The sequence below is a fragment of the Monodelphis domestica genome, chromosome 2 (assembly GCF_027887165.1).
Source record: "Monodelphis domestica isolate mMonDom1 chromosome 2, mMonDom1.pri, whole genome shotgun sequence".
Taxonomy (NCBI): domain Eukaryota; kingdom Metazoa; phylum Chordata; class Mammalia; order Didelphimorphia; family Didelphidae; genus Monodelphis; species Monodelphis domestica.
In genome coordinates, this window is record NC_077228.1 from 370,848,351 (window position 1) to 370,867,173 (window position 18,823).

General features: G+C 37.6%; 2 protein-coding genes across 6 annotated transcripts in view; one reads left to right on the plus strand and one right to left on the minus strand.

Annotated features, from left to right (window-relative positions):
* RTN4IP1 (reticulon 4 interacting protein 1) overlaps window positions 1-16,453 on the minus strand; it is a 60,334-nt gene extending 43,881 nt beyond the window's left edge. The window contains exons 1-4 of one of the 5 annotated variants that reach the window (XM_016431223.2): window positions 16,173-16,453; window positions 5,819-5,970; window positions 4,456-4,524; window positions 3,249-3,373 (exon numbers count right to left, since the gene is read on the minus strand). In XM_016431223.2, coding sequence (XP_016286709.2) covers window positions 3,249-3,373; window positions 4,456-4,524; window positions 5,819-5,970; window positions 16,173-16,383 — 557 coding nt within the window. In that variant the 5' untranslated portion in view covers window positions 16,384-16,453. Of the gene's footprint in view, window positions 1-3,248; window positions 3,374-4,455; window positions 4,525-5,818; window positions 5,971-15,243 lie in introns of all 5 variants that reach the window. The other 4 variants (XM_001378447.4, XM_056818633.1, XM_056818634.1 and 1 more) reach the window with 4 other exon arrangements.
* QRSL1 (glutaminyl-tRNA amidotransferase subunit QRSL1) overlaps window positions 16,235-18,823 on the plus strand; it is a 40,621-nt gene continuing 38,032 nt past the window's right edge. The window contains exon 1 of the mRNA XM_001378456.5: window positions 16,235-16,366. Coding sequence (XP_001378493.2) covers window positions 16,343-16,366 — 24 coding nt within the window. The 5' untranslated portion in view covers window positions 16,235-16,342. The remainder of the gene's footprint in view (window positions 16,367-18,823) is intronic.

An 18,823-nucleotide genomic window follows, 5' to 3' on the forward strand; every position in this document is an offset into this window, starting at 1 on the left:
GTCACAGTGAACTCAATCAATGCTACTCACTAATAGTGTGAAGAGCTGGTTTTGTTTTATTCATTTGTTTGTTTGGGGTGAAAGGGAAGAACAAAGCACAAAGCTCAGTTTATCTCCTGGATTAAATATCACAACTTTAATAAAAAATTTTACCCATTCTTTTCATGATGTCATTTCACAGAGTATTTGAGCTAGAAGGGACCTCAGAGATCATCTATTTCAAGGTCGAAAAGAATATAAGATGGGTCTAATAAAAATCAGGCACTGAACCTGAAAAAAAGTTAATCTATTCTGCCACTGTTAGTACCTCTTGGTGTGGTTTTCATGAGAGAACTCCAAGGTAAGCTTATGCAGGCTGATAGTTGCATAGTACATAAGAATTGTAAACCTCAAAATTTCTTAGACTTATAAATGTTGGAAATTTCACCATTGGGAAATTTCATACTTGAAAAATTCCCTATTGATAGTGGGTCTTGGCTATTGGAATGTGAATCCCATTGAGGTTTACAGAATCAATGGAAAAAGATTAGGATAGTAAAGGAACTTGCCCTACAGAAATTCCCCCTTCTCAACCCTAATCAAACCTTTAACAAGTCACATGTATTGGATTTATATACATTTCTCTTACATGCACAAATTCTCCCAATTGTCAACCTAGCTAGGTAGCTGTTGCAATTCCTCTTTCCTTATGGAATTTCCCCGTGTCATCGATTTAGAACAAGAACTCTTGGAGGTCATCAAGTCAACATTTATTTTTCAGATGAAGACACTGAAATTTAGAGAAGTTAAGTCACAGAGCTCTGGGTGTCTGAAGTAGTCCTAGATGCTGTCTCTCTTTTTCCTTCCCTTTTCTCCTTTGTCAGCAGGGGGCCATGTCGGAGGGTTGACCATTTCCCAAAGCCCTGCTCTTGTTTTCTGCTGTTTGCCATGCCCCAATACTAGTCTAGCAGCTGTAGCCTCAGCAAGTCCCAGAATCTCTTGTCCTGCAGAGGTGTTATCCTGAAACTGTGAGGAAATAATAAAGCAGGTGCTTCTCTGAAATACAAAGCAATCTTTCTTCTGTCCTTTGACATACTATTATCACCTATGTGAAGCTCTTGTCTTTTTCAAGAGTGAGTAAGAGAGAAAAAGAACAACATATTGTAGGGATGCCTTATCTAGTTTCTAATTTTTACTACTAAAAATAAAAACTCAAAAAATATCACAAGAATGCTTGCTTGAGGTCACGAGGAAAGGAGAGAAGCCTGAAAGTGTGTTGTGTTCCATGATGAGTCACATAAGGAAAGAAACCAGTCATACTGTTTTGAATGCTGCTTTTGTGCACCTGAACTTCCTCCTTCGTAAAAGGAAGATAATATTCTTATCGCCTACCATCCAAGGCTGTCATAAGGAATTTGCCTCATAAATCCTAAAGTGTTGTATTACTACATTATTATACAGGCAGTATGGTGTAAAGAATATAGTACTGGGTTAGACCTGGGTTCAAATCCCACTTTTAACCTCTATATGCCTCAGGCATAAATCTCTAGTATTTAAGTTATATCAGAGCCAAGTTTTGCTTTGATGGAGATAGCTTCTACTTCAGGAATTCTATAAGAGATAAGTTCACAGATTACAATTCTTATTAACAACTTCTCCAAGATTTTCTCATCTACAAAATGAAGGTATTAGACAACAGGTCTAATAGTAAGGTCCCTGCTTGCTCTAAAAGCCTGATTGTTATAAAACGTTATTGGAGACAGTAGGTGGTGGAAGTGGAAAGAGAAATTGGCAAGCCAATCCTTGGGACTCTCAGGGAAAATGTTTGCAAGATTTATAGAGACAAGAGACCTTGGACCCTTGTGATTTCTCGCCCCTCAATTTTTAAACATTTTTCATTGCCCTTATTACTATTATTCTGCTAGCTCCAGATTCCCAACCTGCTGAAGACCCTGTTTCAAGTCATTCCAACTACTAGGTCAGAGGAAAGATGCTAGAGCTATAGGAAAGTAGGAGGATGGGCATATGGAGAATGTACTCTTCATATTCCCAAACTTTGCCTCTAACTATATTTTTTCAAAGAAAAACTAGATACAATGATTAGTTCCCACAATAATACTGCACAGAATATTATACTTCAAAAGACTTATCATTTATCTTAAACTCACAGGAATGGCAAAAGTAGTCATAAAATAAAAATTTTAATGAAAAAATCCAACATTGGCAGGACTATGGGGAAAGTAGATACTCTAATACAGTCAATTCTCATCATTCATGGTAGTTATATAAAGTCAACACCAATATGAATTAATAACAACTGAACCATTGCTTCTGCAGAAAATATGGGGTCACAAAATTTACTTTCCAGGGCTTTCCAGAGAGACCTCTGCCCAGATCACAGAATTTCCTCTTTTCTTTTTCTGGATGTATTATCCTGTTGTTGCATTAATAGTGAACTCATGGTCAACAGTATCATAACTCATGCTTTAATGAAGCTTACTTAATATATCTTTTCTTTATATGGCACATCATAGCCTTCCTGTGCTTAGGAATAGCACTTCACCATTTTGCCTAAGGGCTGAAAATCAGGAGCATAAAGCACAAAAATGCAAAAAACATGGCACTAAACATTTAGACCTCAAAAAATATTTTCATATTATTCACAATAGGACAACTGGGAATGTATGGGGCTTTTTGCTGCTCTGCATATGTTCACAAATGGCTATGAAAACATCATGAGTATTGGTTTTAGGGTTATACATTTTAGCAAGTGGAAAATTCAAAAATATAGAATCCACTAATTATGAGAATCAACTGTAGGTTACTGGTAGAACTTTACAATGGCATAAATAGTTTGGAAAACAATATGACAAATTATAACATCATAGAATTGATTATACCTTTCGAATTATTAGACAGATAACCTAAATAGGACCCATTTGACCACAAATATTAACAGTTATTATATTTGTAATAGCAAAATATTAGAAACAACCTATACATCAACTGACCTCACAGGTTTTTTGCTAGGAAAGTGTTTTGTAAATATTCAATCTTCTATTTTTCAAAAGAGTCAACTCAGAAATATACTTTTGGAATGCATTCCATTTATACATTGGTGCTAGCTTGAAATGTTTCCAAATATCAACGGATCCAATCTGCAGAAATCAAGAGCCGGTCCCTAATTTAAATGATGTTTCTGACATACATCTGGGAGATGCTGGTGGGGGTGGGGGGTTCAAAAGCCATAAAGATGTTTGGGTTCTTACCGTTTTCCTTTACAGTTCTTGCCATTCAGTCCACCAACTTTGCTTAGAGCAGACCAGGCTGTGAGAGCAACATAGGGCAAGGAAGCAGCTTCAGTGTGAGAAAGAGACTTGGGCTTATGAGATACCTATATTTGAAAATAAAAATGTCAGAGACAAACAATTATTTATATGATCACATGAAAATAAATTAAGCTTACTTTTATGTAGATATAGGAACTAGATCTGTAATTTCTTTGATATAGGGAACACCCAGGTGAGGAAATCTTCTCTATTAATATAAATGCAAGTCAGAATCTTCTCTACAACTTATAGTCCCAGAGAGAAGCCTCGAGTACTAGAAGTCCCTGACAAAGCCAATATGTCAAAGGCAGGCCTTAAACTCAAGTCTTTCCAGCTCCAAAGGCAAAACTCTTTTGTCTTCTCAACACTGCCTCTATTTATATCAACTACAAAAACTATAAAATATGGGACAGCTGGGTGGCTCAATGGATTGAGAGCCAGGCCTAGAGACAGAACGTCCTGGGTTCAAATTTGGCCTCAGACACTTCCTAGCTATGTGATCCTGGGCAAGTCACTTAATCCCCATTGCCTAGTCCTTACCACTCTTCTATCTTAGAAGCAATTCACAGTATAGATTCTAAAATGGAAAGTAAGGGTTTGAAACAAAACAAAAAAATTGTCATGTGTGACTCTACAATTTTTGTCATTCAAGTTTGGTCAAGAGGTCATTCAAAGCTCATGGCCTTATATCTCCCATCCCTAAGTTTTCTAACTAAATGAGTGAATTTGCTTCAGATAGGTTCAGTGAGAGTTTAGGTAGATCAACTGAGATTTGAGTTTTGTGAGAAGCAAGACTCACTCTTCCCTTCCCTGATCTGATATCCTGCTCTCCTCATACCCCTTTACCTCTGCTCAATATATTCAGCTTCCTGGTTTCCAAGAATGGGATGAGAACATGATTCCCATTTCTCATGTAACCCAGGGAAATTTCTTGATCTCCATTCTAAATCCTTATCTTACAGAGTCAGTAGAGCCATGATACAGATACAAAATTCTGTTTTTCATTTTACAAAATTTCCTTTTCCTTCTCCCTCCTTCCTGACAACTGCCCCCAAAGTATGTATCAGGTACTGAAAACAGCCAGTGCTTTCCAACAAGCCTCTGTTTATCAACTAGAATTTCATGAAATAATTCTTCATATAGTTACCTCATTTGCACTGGCTACAACAAACTCTGATAGAGTGCCCTGTTTCCATGGAGGAACTGCTGCCCACACCTAAAAAAAAATCCATATATAAACATAAATATTTTAAAATAAATTTCTATTCTGATCTAGTGAAGCTAAGAGAGCTTCTCCTTCTCAAAACATACCCTACCTTCTCCAAAAGTACACGTCAACATTACACTGATGTATACTATAATCAAAATTATTTTCAAGTGGGAGTCTATCTACAACTTAGTATGCTTCAGTGGGCACAGCTTCACCACACTGGAGCCTGTTGCCAGAACATCCCACTGTATTTGTTTTCTCACCAAAGAACAAACTTTAAAAAAAAATTAAGTAAGCAGGCTGAATGGTGCTAAAGTAGTTGAGAAAAGCTGAAAGTAAATAAAACCCAGCTGGCCTGAAATGTTCATTAGCAAAAGAAAACTCCTAATGAAACTGGAGTGTTAAAAACAAGAAGCAATTACTCTGAGGAGTTACATCCATAAATAAACTATGCCAAGCCTTTAGCAATTTAAAAAATGAAAATCTCCTGGATAAAAAATATCACTTAAGAGTTTCTGCAAGAAATAAATAAAGGGGTAGCTAGATGGCTCAGTAGATTGATGGCCAGTTCTAAAGAAAGGAGTCCTGGGTTCAAAGGTGACCTCAAATACTTCTTAGCTATATCTCTGAGGAAGTCACTTTAAACCCCTTTATCTTGGAACTAATACACAGTGTTAATTCTAAGATGGGAGGTAAGGGTTTAAAAAACAACAGCCACAAATGTTAATTCTTATATATAAATATCCCCCTATCCCTCCCCCCCCCCAAAAAAAAGGTATGTATTTAAGAAGATGAGTAGTCCAATTATTAAACTGCAAACTCCTATGCCTAAAGGGCAAGAATTTTATTTTGGAATACAGAAAACAGAATGTAGAAAGAAACTGTAAAAGCTGATCCTTTCATTTTGCTGATGAGGAAATAAGTCTAAAGAAGTTACATGACTTATCAAAGGTTACATGGTCAGCCTGTGGCAAAGACAGGACTAGAAAGAATCCAGCTCTTCTGATTCCTAAATAGGATTCTCTTTGTACTAGGTAGCCAATAGAATGTCCACAGCAGGCTTTCCATGGAATGAATGTTGCTAAACGAAATGTTTTTAGTATTTTAAAACTCTCCCCTAGAAAGCCTCAGGGAAACATTAGACAAAGAGGTCAATAAGTAGCATGAGTAAGATCAATCAACAACCAGGAACTATCACTGATGATTATATTCTAGAATGAAGTTACTCAAAAGGAATTTCAAGCTATTAAAAAGGCAAGGCAGGTAATAAATAGGCAGAGGCAGTATTGGGTTACATCACCTGATCTCCCGGTTTGAAATAGGTGACAGAAAGCCCACATTCCATCACTACGCCAGAGACATCCCGGCCCAGGGTCAAAGGAAATTCTTGACCAATGTCTTTCATAATCAGTGGATCACGTCTCATATTTAAAGCTCTGGCTCCATACCCATCTATAAAACATGATTTATCAATTTTTCCCTTGCTTCATGAAAAGGGCTACACAAGTTTAAAATACAACTGTAGAAGCGTAAAACAGAAACAAATGAACTTTATAGTTTCCTTGGGTTATGTGAAGGGTGATGATGAAGTAAAAGTGATTCATAGAATTTTAGAACAAAAAACAACTTTGAAGTTTCTACAACCTAGCTTTACAGAGGAGGAAACTAAGATCCAGGGGTGAAAATGCTCATTCAACTTTAACCAGTGAAATTGTAGTAGGGCTGGGACTAGAACCCAAGTCTCCAAGTCTCAGTAATGGCTCTTTGGAAGATAAAATAAAGGACACACTATGTTTAGCATTAATATAGTGAACTTCTGGGAAAAAAAGAAGAGAGCACTTAGGTCCTTGCCTAAGGAGTATCAAATCCATCCATGTGGAAATGGATCAAAGCTCAGACCAAGCAGAATAATGGTTTCATGCAATGAAAAATCACTGTACCTTTAGATTGGGAGAGACTAGGAGACTTAGTTTTAGATGGAGGAGAAAAGAAGGACAAGAGAGGAGAAAGAAAGGAAGCAAAAAAGGAGGGAGAAAGAAAGGAAGGACACTAAAAATATGAGTATTACTGCATTCAAAAGTAGTCACCTTAGAAAGCAACATTTTTTGGCTCTTCCTTTTTGAAAATGATTTTGATATCTAAGGCATATTCTTCTGATTATTCTCAATAGTGACAACCTTTCCCTTTGAAAAAAAGCATTGGATATGGGATCAAAGAGAGCCTTGAATTTGAAATCCATCTGACACTCATTAGCCATGTCACCATAGGCAAGTCACCTCACACCTCTATGCTTGTTAATAGTTGTGAAAATCATATGACATAATTTAAAGCGCTTTGCAAACCTTAAAAATGCTACATAAATGCCAATTATTGCTGGGTTACATTTTTAGAAATGCCCCAAATGTATTTAAGACAAATTTGGTATATAATGCAAATAAGTCAAGCTGGATAACATAATTTTTAAAGAAACAAACAAAAAGTTATAATCATAAACATATGCAACTAGAAGTGGAGACATTAACTGGTTCTAAGGATCAGTTCCAGAAAAGGAGATTCATCATGAGCAACAGTATTGATAGAATAAGTGTTCATCAAAATCTTATAATTTTAGCTCTTGTGCCATCTTAGTAACTCTGTAGCAATTTCCATTCTGCCTAGAGAGCCCAAGTTAAACCCCAAAGGGAGAAAGATGAGGCATAAGGTCAAGTAGTCCAACAGGTCAGAGGCCAAAAGTAACAATGTTGACTCTACTTCTGGTTCTGCTCTCTGGAGCCCAAAAGAACAAATTTAGTCCCTTCTCCATGACAATCTTTCAAATATCTAAAGATAGCCACTGTCTCACTTGACTCTTCTTTTTTCCATCCCAGACATGCTCAGTTTCTTCAACAAATCCTCAAGACTCTTTAATCATCCTGGTTGCCCTTTTTGGACACTTTCCAATTTATCAATATCTTTCTTAAATAATGGTTCCCAGAACTGTACAGAATACTCTAGATGAGATTTAATACAGGCAGAACACAATGGGTTTGTCATCTGCCTATTCCTGAAAATTTTGCCCTTTTAAATGCAGCCCAAGAATGCATGAAATTTTTGGCTGCCACATCACAGTGCTGACTTATATTGAGCTTTCAGTCAATGAAAACTCCCATATCTTTTTCTAGAACTGCTGATTATCCAAGTCTTTTCCATTTGTTCCTTCTGAAGTTGATTTTTTTTGGACCTCAAGTAAAATTTTACATTTATTCCTACTGAATTTCATTGTACTAGACTCATTTAAATGTTCAAACCTGTTGATAATGTTTTGGAGCTTCATTTTGTCATCCACCATGTTAGCCACTCCTCCACATCTACCTTGTTAGCCATGTAAAATTGATGAGCATAACATCTATACCTTTATCAAAGTCATTAATAAAATGCTGAATAGCACCAGAGACTTCCTAGGATACTGCAGTGGCGACCTCTCACTGTACTGATACTGAACCATTACCAACTATCTTTGAATCTGGCCATCTAATCCATTCTGAAACCACCTGATTATCCCACTGTCTATCATTCATTACTATATATATATATACATATATTTTTTATGCATTTCTGAGTTTCTAAATGTTTTCTGTGTCATTTATTGGCCTTTGTGTGCAATCTACCGGTTCCATAAAACTCCCATTTACTTTCTGCCAACCCTCAATATATCAAAACTGCCATGGGTAAAGTAATGATATAGAAGGGATACCAGTATATTGCTTGGGACATAGTTGTTATAAGGTTAACTGTTATTGTCATTAATTATTCTTAGACATCATCTAGTCCAACTACCTCATTTTATACATAAAGAAACTCAGATCCACAGAGGTTAAATGACTTCCCCAAGGTCATAGAGGTAATGCATGACAGAGTTGGGATTTAAACCTAGGCCTTCTGACTCTACATCCAGGGTTCTGTATCACACTGATTTAGAGATCACTTCTTACATGGCCCTGGGTAAAAGATGACCTGCAGACAGCCCCTCTCCCAACAAATAGATATCTCTCAGTGAATCTGAATTTGTCAGTAAAACTTTCTTCAAAGGCTATCATACCAACCAACCATATAGCCAACCTTCTGCCCTATCCTATCCTTTATATCTTTGCAACATCTCTTGCAAAAGATCCCTTCTGTTCCCTGATACAGCCGCCATGCTGGAGCACACACTTATTACTTCACACTTAAGATGATTACAACAGCCTTCTGATTGGTCTCCTTGCCTTGATTTTCTCCCCACTACAGTGTATCCTCCACCCAGCTGTCAGTTATCTTCCATTTCTGCTAGTCATTAAACTCCATGACTCCCTATTATTTCTAGGATAAAATCCAAAATTCCCTGCATGGCTTTTAAAGTCCTTCACAGTACAGCTCCTTTCTACCCTTTCAGACTACAATCCAGTAATGCTAGTCACCTTGCTGCTTCTTGCATGTCACACTTCCAACTCTGTGCCTGGTTATCAGTTGACTCCTCATCACTGGGATACACTCCCTACTTGACTCTCCATTTCCTTCAAAACTTGGCTCAAACCCTACCTTCTTTCCCAGTGTCTGCTGCTTTTCCAAGTTGCCTTTCAAGGCTAATATATCCCCTGAAATCACTTCCAGGTTACTCTGCACAGGCCTGGTATATACATAGTTGGTGGTGTTTTGCTTCCTCTCCTTAGAATGGAAGCTCTGGAAGGGCAAGAGCCATTTGAGCCCCAAGGCTTAGCACAGTTCCTGGCACCCAAGGGCTTAATAAATATTTGGTGAATGACTGATTCAGGAGGGTATAGAGTGCAGTCCTCATTCCCCTCCCTGCAAATGACTGCCCCACTCTCACTGATGGTAGGTAACTCATGGCCTAGGAAGCTTCATGGAACAACTCTAGAGTTCACAAGCTGAGGACAGGAAGATGTTGTGAGAAACAGGCACATTGGAGGGATGGATAGAAGGGGGAGAGGGAGGGAGAGAGCTGCTTGGCCTGGGGTTGATTTCCTTAGCAGGGTTCCTGCTAACTAAGGGTGCTCCAGTCCCTAAATCTCTCTTCTCTGTATTCCCTGAGCTCAGCATGCTCCACAAGGAGCATATAGAAACCATTTCTCAATGCTTATTGCCTGAACAACTTTTATAAACTGCCTGAAATGTCACCATTTAGATATTCATTTTCATAACTAAGAATCTTCTTTTTAAAAACATCAATTACTCTAGGAGGGTTATGGAGTCTGAGGTTAGTAACACATAATTTTGAACTTATTTGGTGAGAGTGATTTCTTCCTGGCCTCTAAAGAGTTTTGACTAGGAGGTAATTAAGAATTTGGAGGTTTAGGCAGGCTTGAAGTGCCACAGTGAGTCTTAAGGAATGCAAGTTCCTTGTGTACCTAGAAAGAGGGTATAGAAAGTAAGGTGGAAGGATGTCAAAGACAAATGTTACTTATTCCAAATTTGGACCCAGGATAGTGCTTTAGAAGAGAACCAGATTGGTTAAGGAAAAGGCAAAGGAGGATAAATTTTTCTATTTCTTCTTTTATTCTCTGTTGTATTCCATGGTCCTTAATTCTTTTGGGATCATGCCATTAGGATCATTATACACCTATATTATGGATTAAATAGGTTCTTAAGGGATCACCTGGGAATCTAATTCTAGACCAACTTAAATTTTTTAAATACAAGCTTTGTATTATTTGGGGTCTGTGTTTTCTGTGATAGGATGAATTTTCTATGACGTAGTCATACTCTTCCCATACATATCCCTTCTCTTCTGTGACAAAGAACATGTAGTCATAGGCTATTTCATTACTGTTCTGGTGGATTCTGTGGCCAGTGAACAAAGTAGAACCAACAGCACCACCGCCTTGGCATGCAATATCTATGAGACAGCAGTATGTACTAGGGAAGAACATGAGACTCTGAGTTAGAAGATCTCCAAAGCAGAATTTTCGTGGAGATGGAAGAATGACATTTTTTTACCTATCATTAGATGAAATATCTTTATATGCAATTCTGAAAAAGGTCTAAATGAATTGCATCCATTTGAACTAGTGAAATAGATACACAGTTTGGATTAAATGCTCTGACCCACTGATTTATTACTTGCTTTAAGAAAATCTCAAGAGTTGATACCTGAAAATGACTAACTTGCTTTGTGGCACAAAATACTGTGGAATAGGGGATGTAGTTTTGACTAGCTGATTATTTAAATTGTCATCTAGATATATTCAAAAAGAGCCAATCCTAAAGATTATGAAGGTTCTGTGGTCCTGATGTTTGCATGACAATGGAAGCTTTACATCCTGGTTAATACCAAACTGTTTGATGCTGGTTGTTCTGATTCTGTTTAGATTTTAAGGCTGATAATCCATGATTATCATTTTATGCCCATCAGTCGCGGTCTTCCTTTCAACTTTCAAAATATATTAGACAGCTTTCTTGACTTTTTTTTTTTAAGTCAGAGGAAATTACTGCCTGCTGCAGTTGAGGATGTGGTAAACATGGGTTACCTCCCTCAAATTATCATTTCCTTTCTATAGAAAAAAAATGTAATCCCTACAAAAATCTCTGCATTGGGAATGGGAGAGACAGAAAACACCTTAGACACAGGACAGATTAATTTGGAAATGGCAATCTCCATGACCACTACTAGCTCAGATACTTTGTCTCATGGATTCTATATACAAGCAAAATATGTTCATATATTAAAGTAGTAAATCACAGCCAATAGACCATTGCTTTGGTTTCATATATTTCACAAGTGTTTTGAATATAAAGCTTTAAAAGATAAAAGTACAATTCCCATAAATAAGCAAAGTATTGACAATTTGAGCTCAAATAAGAGGATTTTAAAGCAAGTAGGCACTTTATATAAAATCTAAGTCCCTTGTTTTACATATAAGAAACAGAAGCTGAAAAGTTTAGCTAACTTGCCTGAGGTCAAAGTTAAGAAGCAGGCAGAACTGGGATCTGAACCCCAGAGGCACACTGAAAAAGGTCAGTTAGCCCTTAGACTCAGAGGAACAAGATTAAAATTCTTTCTTGGGCATTTCTTACCTGTGTGACCTTTGGAAAGCTGATTAACCTCTCTGGGCCTTGATTTCCTCAGCAGTAAAACAAGGGAGTTGGATCAGGTTTCTGGGGTGACTTTTAGCACTAGAGCTATTATCTCTTTGATTTTCTGACTACAAATCCTTCCATTTCACCACAGGGATATTGGATCAAAATTAAAATAACCAATTAAAAATAAACTATTAATGTATAAAATGCATATAGTGTATAAAATGTATAAAAACTATTCATATGTATAAATGTATAATGTGTATAATGTATAAAAGTAACTATTTCAAAATAATTTCTCATTTACCTGGCTACACTAATTTGGGACTTCTCTGACTTTTCCACTCTGTCCTGGGATGCTCAGTGAGTCTACCTCATCAGCATTCTAATTTTCTTTGAGGAGGAAGCTCAACTCAGAACATCTCATTTTTTACCTGGCTGAATTACTTAGGGTCTTCTTTTACTTTTTCACCATGCCCCACCCCCACCCCAGTAGGTTACCTTACTCCATCTCCCTTTGTGATGCCCCCCTTTCACTTTCCATTTGTGAGTTGTCTTCCTCCCCATTAGACTGGAAACTTCTTGAGAGCAAAAACTGTCTTTCTTTTTTCCTATCTGTATCCCCAGGAAGTCTGGCCCATAGCAGGCGGTTAATAAATGTTTAATAACTATTAGAATCACAAAATTCTCAAGCCATTAGAGAACACTATAAATAAGGAAACTAGATGGTGCAGTGGATAGAGTCCAAGATATGAAATCAGAAAGACTCATCTTTTTGAAGTCAAATCTGGGCTCAGCTGTATAACTCTGGGCAAGTCACTTAATCTTGTTTGCCTCAGTTTCTTTGATCTGTAAAATGAGCAGGAGAAGGAAATGGCAAACCACTTCAGTATCTTTGCTATGAAAACCCCAAATGGGGTCACAAAGAACCAGACACACCTGAAAGAACTGAACCAGTAATAGGGAGAAAAACTAACATCCAAAAAATACAATGATTTGCCCAATATCAGACAAGCAAGTTAGTGGCAGAGTCAGAAATAGAACCCAGATCTCTTGCCTCTCAGACCAGCACTCTTCCCTACCATGCTATTTTCTGATTGGGATTTTTTTTTTAAATCTAAGAGAACTATGAGTATTACAATCAATTTACAGAAAAAGAGGGAAGACATGATCCCTGCTCTCAAGGAGCTTTCCATTAGAGATGAAAAAAACATAAAACAATGATAAATATGTACCATATCACATATAGATAAATTTATATACTGAAGCACAAAGGTACCTCATACTGTCACTTATTCACTTAATTCATTTTAACAGGGATTCCAGAATCTCCCAAAACCTATCTAAAAACATCGCCCCTCAAACTTCTTTGCCCCTCCCAAACTTTAGAAGCACTCTTTCACCCTTAAAAAAAGCTCCAAAGTCTATGTAGTCAGACTGCACAGTGAATAATAAAGCAAAGAATAGCAGCATTGAAACTCAGTCATCAAAGGAAGGAGAAATAGGTAGAGAATGTTCTACTTGTTTCTCTAATCAAATGTCAAACCATTCCAGGTTGAAAAAAAAAAGAATAGGGCTTGTGAAAAGAGGGCAAAAGCTGAAGAAACACATTTCCGTTTTGGTAGGGGTAGGAATAAAAGAAAGTAATAGGGTTTCAATTTATGTATATATAAATTCCTCATTGTAGCACAGTTTATTAGTAATCTTAATTTGGAAACTGATAGGCAAGTACAGAAAAGTTAGACCATCAAACATAGGCTAAAAAAATCTTAATGGATCATTAAGGATATATTGTGGAGGGTTTATAATGGCTACTTATGAGACTATAAACAGTAGCAGGAGAGAATCTGTAGCCAAAGAATACTATTCAATAGCTTATTTTTAAAAATGGAGGCTAAATGGCCCAGCATTTTACATGGCTACGTTTCTGTTATTTTTAGGCAATTTTAATAGTTGACATTTATATAGTCCTTCAAAGTTCACAAACCCCATTATATACATCTCATTTGATCCTTACACTCTGAAGTAGGGATTGCAAGTTTATTTTCCTCATTTCAGAGATAATTAACAAGATAGAGGTTAAAACCTGGATCCTTCTATTCTAAATCATGCCCCTTAGTGTTCTAGAACATTTTCAGTGATTTATCCTCTGATCCCACGTTCAAAGATGTGAATAAGTTCTCTACAAATTTGAGGATGCAAAATTCTGTAACAATTTTTCCAAAGTTGCAGCATTCCAATGATTCTAATGAATCATATTTCTTGCAAATTTACACTTAATGCTAAGCTTTGCAAACATAGCTCACTGGTATTCATTATTATTAAGGCATTATTTCCAACTGAGAAAAAAAAGAGTGGTATAGTGGATAAAGGGCTAGCCTTGAAGTCAGAAATATCTGGTTTTAAGTCTGGCCTAGCTCATATTTGCTCAGCCATAGTACTACTTAACCCTTCAATGTGTAAGATCCCTAAAGACCAATTAATATGGTGCTCATCTGCATGGGTAGTTTTCTCACAGGAAAATCACTATATTCATGAATCCACAATGTACCCAAAACAAAAGTATACAACTTGCCAAAGGGAAATCAACAAATAGTGTAAATTAGTTGCAATTGGGCAAAGTACAACTAAACTGCAAAGACATTAAGAAAAGTCCTTGTCTGTCTCCTTTCTCTTAAGTCTATTGCTTTCTCCAGTAACCTAATAAAATGAACTGTGAGTAATGAACATGACTGGCAAATTGCAATAAAAATTCAAATCTTGAGCTGATGTAAATGCAGCATGAAAATTCTAGGACCCAGCACAGACCTCAGTAAATCTCCATGGTTACCATGGCCAATCATTAAAGCAGTACTTCAGTGATCTGATCCAACCCCCTCATTTTACAAATGAGGAAACTGAGGCCCAGATGACTTAATTACAGCACAGAGATTTCAGGCCTGGAAGCTGGCATCAGTAAATTTTGATGGTCAAAAAAGATTATCACAGAAAGTGATTACTGCAGCCCCTTAATTTTACAGATGAGAAAATTGAGACCTTGCATAGAAGTAAATGACAGAACTCTCCCTCAAAATCCAGTCTTCTTTTCAGTACAGTGTAATAACAGTTGGCTGAAACTATACTCCTCCAGTTGATAATTTATAAAGAAAGAGAACCCAAATTAATTCATGAAAAATGAAGACTGATCAAATTTACATTCAATAAAGAATACAATCTTAAGTGTATTTTATGCTAGATAGTTCAGTGGATAAAGTTCTGGGCCTAGAGACAGGAAGGCTCATCTTCCTGAGTTCTAATGTGGCCTCCCTCAGTCACTTACTAACTGTGCAACTCTGGGCAAGTCACTTAATCCTGCTTTCCTTGGTTTCCTCATCTGTAAAATGTGCTGAAGAAGGAAATGGCAAACCACTCCAGTATCTTTGCTAAAAAACCTCAAATGAAGTGATAAAGAATTAAGGGAACCTATGGGAATGCTGAACTTCTGAAGAAGTAAATGAGTTAAAACGAATTTAACGGGCTCTTACAAATGAAATGTTTGGGGTTTTTTGGTTTGTTTTACAACTGACCATTCTCAATCTGTATCCCTGATCAGGTTTTCTATAATAGAACACACACCAAAAAAATACCTTTTAAAATTGCACAAGACATTAGAAAAAAACAACAACAACTTACTTCTCATATTAACATCTATGGGGTTTATACTGGCAGCATGGACCTTAATAATGACTTCATTTGGATAGCATATGACAGGAAATATCATATTCTTTGTGAATCGGAGCACTTCATTGGCCCCATATTTATCGATCACCCAAGCTGGCATAACAGTGTTTCTGGAAGCCGTGGTGCTGAGATCTCTAACCCGACATGGTCTCGACAAATCCCTGCATTTCCCTGGGCAGAAACCACTTGCCCTCCTTAACACCAGCATCTTCAGAACCTTCATCTCCAGGTATAGACAGCCCAGATGTCAGCTTCACCTGAGCCTAAAACAGCCCTGGAGCCCTAGCCCAGGCTACTCTGGTCTTAATTCTGCCTCATTCGGCTAAATAAGTGCTTTTCAAAAATTCAATATTGACAATAATGGGGAAGGGCACAGGAAGTAATTTGCAAACACCTTGAGAAGTCCTTCCATTAAATAATTAATATTAATAACCAACTGTTCTTACTCTTGCTCGTGTCAAGAGTCAAAACTCAACTTTAATCTATAATGAAGCAGTTTTGCTCCTTCTTCTAATATAATTCTCCCTCCAAAAAAACTCAAATAAAACAAAACTCTCCCTGTCCCTCCTCACCCCCTGCAATGCAATCTCTCTGCTTCAACCCGGCTGCCCCCGGCTTTCCTCCGCTGCAGAACCAAAACAATATAAACTTAACTCTCAAAAGCCCCCGCCCAGCACCATTTGCTCCCCAGTATCCCCGCAGAATGCCTACGAGGCGTCCCCACCGAACCCCAGTCCAGGCCGGGGTCAGAGCTGGAGGTCGTGACGGCCCGGAGAATTCGATACTGCCCAATCTCCACGAGGCCCTTCTCAACCCCAAGCATGACCAAGGCAGCTCTACGGCAGCCAATCGCGTGCGAGGATCATTGCCCGGGGACCAACCGGGACGCGCGACGCTGAGAGGTAAGAGACGGTCGATCCAAGATGGCTGCGCCCATGTAACCCCCTGGCAAGTGGCGATCCTTGACCTTTTTCCTCTCCGCAGCTCTTTTCCTCTCAGCTCTCCGTGGGGTAACGAGGGCCGAGCGGCTGAGCTCAGAGGGAACTGCACCATGCTAGGTCTCAGCCTCCGAGAAGTGAGTGTCGTTGGCATACTGGGGAGGGACCAGAGCCTGGCTGGTCACCTACACAGCATAGGGCGCCACGGAATGCGCTGCCTAGCTGGACTGGGAGGTGGCTTGCGGTGGTGTTGCGCCATCGTCCCGCAGTGGATTTGTGCCACAGGCCCGTGGGGGGCAGAGCTTTTTAGGGCAGAGTTAACGAATTTCTTTTAATGTGAGGAGGTGGGGGTGGAGATGGCCTTATCAGCCCTTACAAAAGCACCCAGAGTTCCTCGTTTGAGGGAGAAAATGTCTTACAAATAATCACTTTTGCTTAATACAACCTCTCATCTCCGGTTGCTCTTATTTTCTACTGCCTTGCACCTGCCCCTGGGTGTTCTTGGACAAGTCATTAACTTCTCTGGACTTGGTGCCCTCTGCTGTAAAATGATCACCAACCTCAGCCTAGGCACTGAGGTCCTTTCCAGCTCAATGTGTGGTCCTTTGAGGCTGTCAACTAGTATGTTAGTTAACTAGCACTTATAAATCCACTGCTGTGTCCTACTAGCTTCCATACATCTCTACCTTGTGCAAGAAGAGATGCAGAGCATGTCTTTGAACTTGTTTAATCATCTGAAAAAATTGGAATGAATGTTTTAAATTAATACATATATTATATAGCACATATATACAATAGAATATAGAGTATATATATTACAATAATATATGCATATCACTATATTTTTATAATACAGTAGCATAACCTATATAGTATAACATGTTTATATGTGATAATATGTATATTACCACTATATGTGGTATAATATAGTAAACATAACTAACCTATTACTATTTATGTTATTATATTTGCTATGCCCATATTTGCTGTATATATACCTAATTGTGCGCCAAAAGAAGATAAATTCCTTAATGAAAAGAACTTTTCTAGAAGTCAAAGACAAATAATTCCATTTTTTCCATTAAATAATTTATCTTTTCTCGATGAACAATTAAGTAAACATACCAAATATATACATAGCAAATGTATAGTATGTGTGGGTATATATGTCTACAAATATATACTAATACATGTATACATACATTTGTATTTGTATGTGTATATGTATGTGTGTATACATACATATAAACATTCATACATATAAACACACTGAAAAAAGAAATTACCTTATTTTTGTACTGGTAATCCCAGTTCCTAGCACAGTGTTTGGCATATGGGCACTCAATAAATTCTTGTAGATTGATTGATAACATACTTTATAATAGGGTTGCTATGAGGTTCAGATGAGTTAATATATGGAAAAGTACTTTGCAGATTTTAGAGCAGTTTGGGAAATCACAACCTCTTTAATTCCAGCATCTTCCCTCTGAGATTATCTCTAATTCTGGGGGTAGGAGAGAGATGGTCATTTATTGAACTAGGTTCATAAGTAAAGAGAAGAAACTATGAAAAGCAGGAACAACTTTGGGAAGCTAATGCTGAAGGCATGCTGCTAGCTGGAAAGGCTCATCTCCTTTTTGGTTCTTACCTTCTCTGTGGGAGGAGGAATATAAAAGGGAAGTTAGGATTTCAAAATTAAACTAATATTTCAAACTTTTATTTAGGGCTTCAGGATAAAGAAACCAAACTCTTCCTCTTTCCTATACCACATAGACCTACACACGCTCCCAGCACCCAGAATTAGAATTAATAATATATTAGCTTCATTATGGGTTAAATAGTTTGGGAGGAGCAATTTTATGGAGCTTTTTGGTACTAATATAAGAACTTCACTCTGTACTTATTGTTTCGATGGGAAAAATGTTTTCCAAGTTTCAGTATCTTATTTACATTTTAGAACAACCCTGTGAGGCAGGTAATACAGGTAATGTTTTACAGATGAGGAAACTGAGGCTCAGAAGTTGTCATTTGCTCATGTCACAGAGTTTATAAGTGTCAGAAGCAAGAATTGAACTCTGACAATATAGTATGATATAAAAAATTTCTGTCTTTCAAAGATAATTGATTTCTCAGTTTAAACAAAATAATCTTGCCATCCTTTCATAGCTAGTCTGTACTATGTCTATCTATGTTTCTATTTATCTATATCAATCTTTTTAGCCTCTTCCCCACCCAGAAAGGGAAACTGGGTCATAGCAATAAAAGTCACAATCTCAATTACTAACTTACCAGCTAGAATATCCAGAACAGTGTCATTGGTTTGTTTCCTTTATTAGTCCACTTTCTTCTTTTTCCTAGTCACACACTGCACACTTGCCTGGTTTCTTAAAGATTCTGTGAGTCTTTGGTAACAAGAACAGGAGAGTATGAATGGAGCATAATTCATACAGCTACTAGAAAAAAAACAATTTAAAATGTCTGCTATGCTTAGACATTGCTTATTGAGAAAGACTAGGCTCTTTGAATGAAGTCATAGTGCTGCTGGGGACTTGCATAGTTAATTATACTGCCTGTGAATTTGTTTACCTAATTCA